Source organism: Atractosteus spatula, chromosome 15 (genome assembly GCF_055471065.1).
Source record: "Atractosteus spatula isolate fAtrSpa1 chromosome 15, fAtrSpa1.hap1, whole genome shotgun sequence".
Lineage (NCBI taxonomy): Eukaryota > Metazoa > Chordata > Actinopteri > Semionotiformes > Lepisosteidae > Atractosteus > Atractosteus spatula.
The window spans coordinates 7,040,700-7,050,394 of record NC_142720.1 but is presented as its reverse complement, the minus strand read 5'-3'; the positions used below and the strand labels follow the sequence as shown (position 1 = coordinate 7,050,394).

At 42.3% G+C, this 9,695-nt stretch overlaps 1 protein-coding gene across 1 annotated transcript; it reads right to left on the bottom strand.

Annotated features, from left to right (window-relative positions):
* Positions 1-275: 275 nt before the first annotated feature.
* Positions 276-9,156, bottom strand: thumpd2 (THUMP domain containing 2). Its single transcript, XM_088933539.1, has 10 exons — positions 9,000-9,156; positions 8,298-8,430; positions 6,696-7,114; positions 6,371-6,448; positions 6,233-6,285; positions 5,582-5,669; positions 5,223-5,297; positions 3,953-4,067; positions 2,529-2,649; positions 276-1,850 (listed from the first exon to the last, which is right to left on the bottom strand). The coding sequence occupies exons 1-10, from the start codon at positions 9,087-9,089 to the stop codon at positions 1,532-1,534; spliced, it is 1,491 nt and encodes a 496-aa protein (XP_088789665.1). The 5' UTR covers positions 9,090-9,156; the 3' UTR covers positions 276-1,531.
* Positions 9,157-9,695: the final 539 nt, after the last annotated feature.

The window sequence follows — 9,695 nt, the reverse complement described above, 5'->3', positions numbered from 1 at the left end:
AGATATTAACTATGATGAGTAACCACTTACCCCCAAGATGTGTCTCATTTAAGGCCTGGCATTTAAATCAGAACTAACCAGCTGATTTGACAGGTCCCTGTAAAACACTTTGTTGAGAATGTATTAACATTTTTATCATTTATATTTGGAACTAGTGTACTTTCAGCAACTGCTTACTCTTCATATGATCAGACTGGCCTTTAATGTACTCCCTCTGTATAAAAAAAGATAAGAGCCCGGAGGAATTACAGCAGCCGATTGTTTTAATTGCACACTCATTGCAAGGACTATCGCATGTTGCACATCACCAGTCACCTGACTCAGTCAGTGAGTCAATTTCAAGTCTGACATGACTGGCGGTGTTAAGGATGTCATGTGTGTACCCCAGGCTCTATCATAAATAAACAAATCATAGCAAATAAACAAGCATTACTGCAAATCTTCCAGCTTTCCATAAGTCCATCATGTGTATATGTGTCGGCCGTACTTTCCAACACTGGGACCTTCTTGGGATTCAAACATCTTGGGACTACAAACAGCCCAGAAAATATTCCTTATTTTAATTAAGACTTTGCTTCCAAAACAGTCTCGTTTTCAGTGTGTGTTCCACGTGGGTAGTAACAGACTTTAAATACACAGAAACATCAGTTTGGTAACGTCTGCTATCTGTTGTCATTACCATCCAGGACTACAAAGGACAAAGAGATCAGCCTGGCTGAGACAAGGGCATCCGCTGAATTTGTAATGCCTTTACTGTTACTTTCTCTACCCTGTACAGAAAGCTGCAATCTCTCAGATCGTGCTTTGAAGAAATTCAGATCAGAAACAGTGGCTACATTCAAAGTCTTGCATAGCCCGGCCCGCAAGCTTTGGGTCGCTGAACGGAGAGCCAGCCCTTCTCAGGATGTAACGGATTTAGCTGTTAATCAGAAAGCCAGAAAAGGGGCAGAACAGAAAGAAACACGGCAGAGCATTGTGCCAAACCACGGTTTTGTATTTTGCGGAGGTCTAACAGTTCGGCGCCACTCACTTCCCTCATTGCCTGTCGCTGATTGGTCCAAAGCTCATGCAGTGGGCAGCTGCAGGGGCCCAGCCAAGGGCCTGGTACTGTAGTCGGTGCCCCAACACCACAGCTCTGGTGTGGCCAGGTGGAGGAACGCTGACCTTCGCCGTTCTCCAGCAGGGGGCCCCGCGGCCTTTCAGACACCCTGGGGGATGAGGCCCCAGCTGGATCTCCCAATCTGCTCACTGCAGCGCTCAGCTCCTGGCCCGCTGTGGGGCTTCGGCCACGCCCGCTCCAGAGAGTCCGTGGCATGGAAGTGGACGAGATCACCTCATCACTATCGGGCGACGGGCGTTTTCAGGAAGATCGCGAGCCTCCGATTTTGGCGGTGGCGCCCCCCTTTAATTTTTGTGCCAACACCAGAAACCACATCACACCACATCGCGTCTCATCAGGACGGTGGTTGCGAACAGACCCATCAACTCAGTTTTGCACTGAGCGTACGGACATACCGCAGCTAGAACAGCATCAGGTGGGAGGGATCACCTTCTTGTACTCCTGTACGAGGCCATCAGTCACTCCCAGGCTGACTCTGTAGGTGCCCATGCGTACTAACGAGGGGAAGTCCATGGAGGCTGAGCTGGAACCCTCTGCAGAGACCAGGACCCTGTCCGCCGTCACCTGATCCACGAGCCGAGGAGACGCCCTGCCGGCCTCCCCTGCCTCTTCGGAACCGCCGGCCGCCGGCCTCTGGTTCTGCTGTTGCTCCCGGCTGAAACTCTTCCCCAGGAAGGCCGACAGCTGGGGGCTGAGCAGCAGCACCAGGGTCCCCCCCACACGAAGCACTCTGGAGGTGAAGCACCAAGGAGGACCAGAGGGGACACAGCAGTGAGCCTTAAAAAACGGTACGTGTTCATCACTTCACAGTTTCCCCCGTACGTGAAATGTGTGATGAAGAATGGACAAGTTCCATCACATCATCCATTCTTCACGACACTGTTGATCCTACTAACAGCATACAACAAAAACACACACATGTGTTTACACAAAAACAACTAACTTTGTAGGACTGCCTTTGTAAAAGTCCCTATTTTCCTCCTGGAGCACATCAGCCAGGAATTTACGATGAGTTTTTGTTTTTAAATGCCTCTTTAGGGCACAGGAGGTGTGAGCATCAGTCAATGCGCAGGAAAAAAAAACAACGGAAAAAAACTACAGATCATCCTGAAACATCTGGAAAATTAATTATCAATCATCTCTTACAAAAGCAGCAAACATCATAGATGCTGACCATGCTACTCAGAATCACCATCAGAATGCAAACAGGGAAAGAGACAAAGATCAATTAGGTCATTTGATTTAGTAAATTAATAGTTTTTTTTAAAAGTTTTTTTTCCCTTTTTTTCCCCTGTATTATCAACAAAGATTTCACCTAAGGAAAGTCAATTTCAATACCCAGCATATATACTGTATATACTGTATAAGATGTTAAAGGTGACAAAAACAGGTTTTTAAACACACTTACCTTTCCATTTCTTTCACAATGGCAGGCAACATGATTCTGACGTCAGTTTTGCAGCTGAATTTTCTCCCAAAGGGAATATCACAAATGACAGCATCGACACTGGCTGCAGGCAGGGGTATTTCTGTACAAAAAGCACTAACATATTAGGTACTGTATATAACAGAGGTAGAAAGTGAACTCAATCATGCTCAGGCATCCAAAAACACGCACACAGAAGGCAGTTTGAAAGGCTTAATAGAGGATGGTCAGGAGAACCTGGTTTGTCTGCAGTTTTTCATCCCAGCTGTGCTCTTAAAGACCTTAATCACCTCAATACTGGCTAAACTGGACCACATGGTCTAGGACTGGACTGAGACTACCTTGATCTAATACAATGCCACTGTTTTATGAGTCCTTTGGTATTATATTTTTTACTTTACCAAGAAATGATGGAACTGTTCTTATTTAAAGGGGAACTGCAGTCCCAATTTCTCAGGCTGGTTATTAAATCTCAGTAACAAAATAAATTAATCTTGACAGTAAAGAAAAATATGACCAATTTCAAATGAAGCACACAATTGTGATCTTTGTGAAAGTACTGTTAAGTCTCCATGTTGTTGCAAACCCCTGTTCTCATCATGGTCGTGAGCGAGAACTGCCACGAATTACAATGTGACGTGGCCCTTCCTGCTCACTAGTCACTGTAATCACTAATGTACTGTGATGTACGAGTGAATAAGTACAGGTTATGCAGCAGACATTTCACTGCAGAAATGTTCCACTGTGATCTGCATGCAGAGTTATCAAGTATATTGTATTTGTCGGTACAACTGTCTTGAAATCAAGAGCAAAATTACTATTGGATTAAAAGAGGTGTATTCACAAGCCTACTCATTTACAATATAATAAGGGTGCTTCACATCACTGGAAGTTTTTTTGCCTCATTCCGAATCGCAGTACTTGGCGCTGCACACACCTGGAAATTTTGTGATGTAAAAGAAGGTTTTACAAGTAATTATGTACATTTGACTTTTATTGTGGTTTGAAATACACTTATCAATGCCGATTCTTTCTAACCCTGTAGCATTAAAATAGCGTTTCAGTTCCCCTTTAAATATATAGAGACATTTTAATATTATTAAATATTTTATCCCTGCATATTTAGATTTTTATTATAAGTTTTTTAAAGGCTAAAAATAAGTAGCCTTGAAAACATATTGACATGTTTTAGAGCCATAATATAGAACATATTCCCATACCCACAGGGCAACTTAATTTACATGCAAAATTCCAAAAAACCCAAAGCACTACATTAACACAACAGATTTGCACTGCTACACTATATGGTTTTACATCTTTCCCATTCAAGTGATCACTGCATATCCCAACACAGAACTGCAGAGAGGACAGCATGTTTGTAAATGCCTCAGTGGTTGTAATCTTACCAGTTACTGATGCCTTCATCAATTCAATTCTGCTCGTGAGATCTGAGAACTGGACGTTTTCATGAGCTTTTTTCAGCTGTGATTCATTAATGTCTATTCCCAGGAAAAAAGCATTCTGAAGAAGATGGGGGAAAAAGTCATAATTCCAGTTGTTAACAGGTGTACTACATCAGTAAACAGCTACAAAAACAACACCGAACAAAAATGCAGAAAAACAATGCAGAAGAACATGACATTTATACTTTGAACTTTTTTTAAATACGAGAAAAAAAGTGCATTCTCAGATAATTTAAAGGTTCTGACATTCTCAGGGATTTGTTTAAAAATCTACACTCAGCTAAAATCACAAGCTTTGCTCTCTCTCTCCCAGGTTCTCACACTTACTACATTATCTGACAGAATGCAGGGAAGGGAAATGATTGCCAAGCAGAGGTGAAATCGAGGACATATTTTTAAAGCAGCCTCGAAGGATTATTTTGTATCAAAGAAGAAACCTTCAGTCCAGAATTCTGAAAGTAAAATGATAGTTTTGGTGTCACTGCACTACAGAAAAAACTGAAACAAAATGAAGGGGCTGCTTAAAATTCCCAAGTCGTTTTGGATTGCATTTTAATTTGTTAAAACTGATTTGAAACATAGTGCGTTTCTCAATCATGGAGATGCTTGAAAAGGTTTGTAAAGTTAAATCCATGCTTTTCCAAAAGATATAAAACCTCAACATTATGCCAAACAGACGTAAGGGAGAAGGAAACGATGTTGGTTACAGCTGGGAAAACTCCAGTGTGTTCAATGGCTCTGAGATAGACCAGCCATACTTGTTCCCATCTCCCATAGTAACAACAGCAGCACTGTTCTGTAGCAGGCACAGCTGTACAGGACGAATTGTGGAGGATGACCATGTGTCTTGAGCATCCTAGCAGATAAAGAAGAACTGTTGTGCATGGGTCAGTGACAAAAATGTAGCTTGCTCACTGATCCTATCATTCTTTCATGATCAGAGTGTCATATGCTTTAAATTTGTTCATGCGTGTAAAATGGGTCAATACGTAGATTACATATAAATACACAAAACAAAAGAACTGTAATGCAACTAATACAGACAAATACAGATGGGTTTATATTAGTCTTTACATTTCTGAATTATTGAACTGGTATTTTTTTCTGATGGATACCTTCCATGGACTGAATAAACTCTATGATGTATCAAGTATCCAATACTTTGTTCTACATATGACACACAGGGTTGGTCACTGCAAAGAAAAAATCTTACTTGCCACTCCTTTGCTGCTTCAATAAGTATAGTCCCAACTCCACACATCGGATCCAATACAAAACAACCATCCTGCTAGTTCAAAAAATGTGTTAAGAAAAATGTCACATTTTAGCATATACAATCATTTCAACTGAGAGGGAGACTGCTTGAGGGCCTCTTCTTCAGATCAACTGCATGCTTAAACTACATGTTTTGTTGAGTTTAGGTTCTGTACTTTGAAGGCATAAAAACTTTCTAGCTAAAGTTTTGGAAAATAATTACATTACTCAAATCTTCAAAAGAGGTAAAATGCATTACTTGTACTGCGAATCAAAAGGCAAAGATGTTTTTAAGGAACTCGCAGTTATTTCTGATACCTTGATAGCAGCAAGTGAGGCCATTGCCCAGGCTGTGGTAGATCTCAGACCAGTTGTTCTGATATATGGCCGATGAGCTAAAGGAAGCCTATAGAATGAGACAGCAATTATTTCATATGACGTGAGATTTAATATGAGGTTACACTGAAGCTCACCAATTGTAATTGTAGATTGTCGTCCATATCTGTCAATTATTATCAATTTTTATTACACCCACATGACTTGGAACAGCCAACTGTGTTTTTCGTGTCTCAGCTCACGGCTATGAAACCTGTGATTGCACACGGGGGACAAGGAGGAAGTACAGGCAGGCTCCTCCCACCCACCCACTTGTAGCCAATTATCTTTTAATACATCACAGGCAACACCACCTCCCTGCGCGAGGTGCAGTCCCTTGCCAACAACACCGCATCCCTGCATGTATCTGGGCTGCCATGGGGGGGCGATGTGTTCGCCGAGAACCCAGAACACTCTGGCTGACTAATCCCGCCCTACCCTCGGCAGTTCTTGGCCAACTGTATGCTGCATTATACTTGGGGCCTTCCAGTAAAAGGTAACTGATGCTATGACTCAGCCCCGAACCTGCAACATGGTCTAGCTATGTCAGCTACAACAAAACTATTTAAAAAATCTCTAAAAACTGAGTTTTACCTGAAAACTGGAAATCCCAGAATGCAATGGGTGTCACTTAGGTGAACATTAACCTGAAACGAAACATCAAAATTACAAATAGTATGCATGACTAAAAACTCCATTTGTGTCATCTTCTCCTTGTGACAATTCCCTTACCTCAAGATCAGGCTCTCTCAGGTCTGCTTTCCAGCCAAGCCGCTTGCGAATAGCCATGCCAATGATCCTTCCCAGCTCCTACACAGAGAGTCCCATAACATACTGGATACCACACAAAGCATCGCCAAAATCCAGAACAGTTGGCCGAGAGCGCTTTGGAACTAGCGGTGCCAGATTTAATTAAGCACACCTTGGACGGGACGCCGGTCCATCCTAGCTTTTGTAAAGCATGTACAGCTAAACCTGCAGTCTCCTAGTTTTTGAGGTAAGTAACTCTCCTGATATTCGGAGTCACATAGGCTTTGCTAAACGGCAGGCTACTCACCTGGGGACTGAACTTCCTAGCCAAAACGCCGCTACAGCGACAGCAAACTCTGAAAGACACGAGGGGCTGTTTGCTGCTGGAGATCACATCTGCTGGACAAGAGGGCCTTTCTGAGACATGGTCAGCTCGGCCGGGCAGCACCGACCCTGCACTGTCCAAAACCTGAGCAGGAAGAGGAGTTTCTTCCGGGCTTCCCTGGAGGTCTTGTTTCTTGGCCGGAGAGCTCCCGTCGCCCTCCTCCTCTTCCTCCTCCTTCCCAGTCTCCTCATCGCGCTTTCTTTTCCGACTCCTCCGAGAAGCAGCAGGGCCCAGACAGCTCTCCTTCGCAGCCTGCTGAAGACTCACCCAGGCAGACAGCCCCTGCTCCCAGTCGCCCAGCTCCCCGATTAATTTCTCCTGGATCACACGAGTCATCTTCCCTGAGAACAAAACACCAAAGGCAAACCCATTATGAGCCCAATGCTTACACCACGATGTCCACTACCGTACATGAAGGCTCGCAGCTTTATCTTCATTAAATTCCCACACAGAAATCTCTCAAGATTCGAACCTGCTTGCTTCTCCCGGTGTCTTCATGGGACAAGACAGTTTGCAGATTTGCTCCATTATGAACAGATGTTATTATAAGGAACTGTAATTGCCACAAATACCTTCTTAATTCTTTGATGCTTTTCACTTCTGTTTTAGGGTGTGTTTGGACAAACTATTGGTAGAACTTAATCAGAGCATTGCTCGCCAACGTATTAGAACATTAAACAATTTCTCAGATTCTCGGATACTGAATGTTCCAGGTGCACGAATAGCCCAGTCATATACTGTAGCATGCCTCTGGACAGTGTAATAGTGGATTTAGCTAAGACGCTATCTGCTGCTCAATAAAAGAATATACAAAAAAGAAACAGGATTTATACAAGATGAAAACCAGTCCTATTGTTGCCTATTAAGAATGAAGGAATTATTGAATGTGGCAAGGAAACCACCAAAATGGCAGGATTATCACTAGTGCAACATGGTGCTTAGGCCTAGAAACTTATTTTACTGCAAATGTAATTGCCATTTAAATTTAAAGACATTGTGTTCTTCTTGACATGAGATTTATTTGGTTCCTAAAATGTCGGGTGAAAAAGAACATTGACAGATACTAGTAATACTGCTGGGGAGAAATAATTTATCTTCTGTGTCTAACTAGCCAGCGCAATGCTGTAGCACTGGCAGCAGAAATGAATCCGAGATGCATCTGTGGCAAATGTGTATCAACAGGCTTCCTGGAAGGGACAGAGTGGTCTACAGTCCCACGATGCAGTAAATAACAATGCCATTAACAACATCCCCGAGCACCAGATGGATCAGAAAGTCTCCAAAAAGAAAACAATTCTGAGAAACAGAATTAAAAACCCTTAAACTTACTTTACACCCTGGGAATGGCATTAAACTGTATGTCTTGTCACATCTTGGATGTCTCTTGTCTCTTGGGGGTATTGTATACTACTTCTGTAGGAATTCAGTTACATTTTAATGTTTGTCTTCAATCTTGCCTCTCACATGTGGTGTTTTTCTACACGAGGATCACTATGGGCCTTTTAAAAAAAATTCCTGTCTCACCTGAATCCCAGGGCGCAGGTAGAGGAGGCAGTTTCTTCAGGAGCAGAAACAACCTCTCGGCGGACTTCAATCCCCTCAGCCTCTCCAGACCAGCGCTCGTCGTGAAGAACACCTTACCCGGTATGTGTTCAACCTAACAAAACAGTTACAAATCGGCCAACTAGGTCCTGTGGACAACCAACAGCATTCTCAGAAATCCAGACTGCTGCAGGCAGTTGAGATGATAATAATAATAATAATAATAATAATAAACAACTTTATTTTATATAGCGCCTTAAAAGGTGGCTTCTCAAAGCGCTTTACAGAATGACAACAAAAACAACAACAACAACAATAAAAAGAATACACAAGATAAAACACAATTACAATATTTAGAGGAGACCGTGGATGGTGGTACTAAGAAAAGCAGAGGGGTGAAGATGAGATGAATGCGTTTGGTTAAGTGAGGCTACTGCAAACACTACTGCCGCCTACAGTACGTGATCTATGTGAGTCAATGAAAGAATACTACATTTTTTTCATTCAGTCTTTACAGTTAAGTCAGTAGGTCTTGCTTTCAAATTGATTTGTTTTTTTTTGGGAGTATTTAAATAGTTGGTTTGTGTAGCACAACATTTACAATATATTACAGTGATCGAAAGGGGAAATAATAATAATAATGACACGTTTTCTGTGGGATGAACGGACACTTTAGATACTCACATCACAGGCTGACAGCTTGGAAAGCACTTCCTGAGCAAGAAATTGCTCCATGCCTTTCCCTGCAGTACAGAAGTACCGCAAGTCTTTCATTTCCTGCTATTTAAAAAAACAAACAATTTTCCTACAAAAGCGGGATAAAATATCCAGGACTGAACGCTGTGGGGCTTGTTTTTTTCTCCAACAGGCGAATAGTAGCCGCAGTTCATTCACTTTCTCTTTGAGACAGCGCACTTTTTTGATTGTACAGCGGAAGCGGAAAAGAGCTGCATCTCCTCGGTCAATTCTTTTGTGGCGCTATTCTCCCAGTTACCGACAGAGGTCTCTCTTTCACCAGGTTCTCGGATCACCGTCGTACGTGAATCATGGTTCAAAACTAGTATTCATAAATATGTAACACGCCTAAAGTTGTTCAGTTTTTGTTTTCGGCAATTAAACCCATCATACATCATTGAGATTAATGAGGAGAATTAAGGCTTGTTTAAAGCTGTATTAAATTGACTAGCTACACTAGTCATACCTTGGGTTGCCAGCTGGCCTCAGAATAATCTTACACTCTCAGTCAGGGCAGGTTTTTAACCTGGTCTCTAAATGGAGGCAATAACTCTTTGCTAAATGGAAGATGTTGCTTTATTATAGCAGGGCACTATCAAAATGAATACCATGACAAACGGAAAACTTTATTTTACCTGTCAATGC

Coding starts and splice junctions, on each gene's coding strand:
- thumpd2 (XM_088933539.1), bottom strand. CDS start 9,089: ATGAAAGACTTGCGGTACTTCTGTACTGCAGGGAAAGGCATGGAGCAA. Junction 6,449..6,695: donor CTAGGAAGTTCAGTCCCCAG/GTGAGTAGCCTG, acceptor CTCTCTGTGTAG/GAGCTGGGAAGGATCATTGG. Junction 4,068..5,222: donor AAGCAGCAAAGGAGTGGCAA/GTAAGATTTTTT, acceptor CATCTTCTTCAG/AATGCTTTTTTCCTGGGAAT.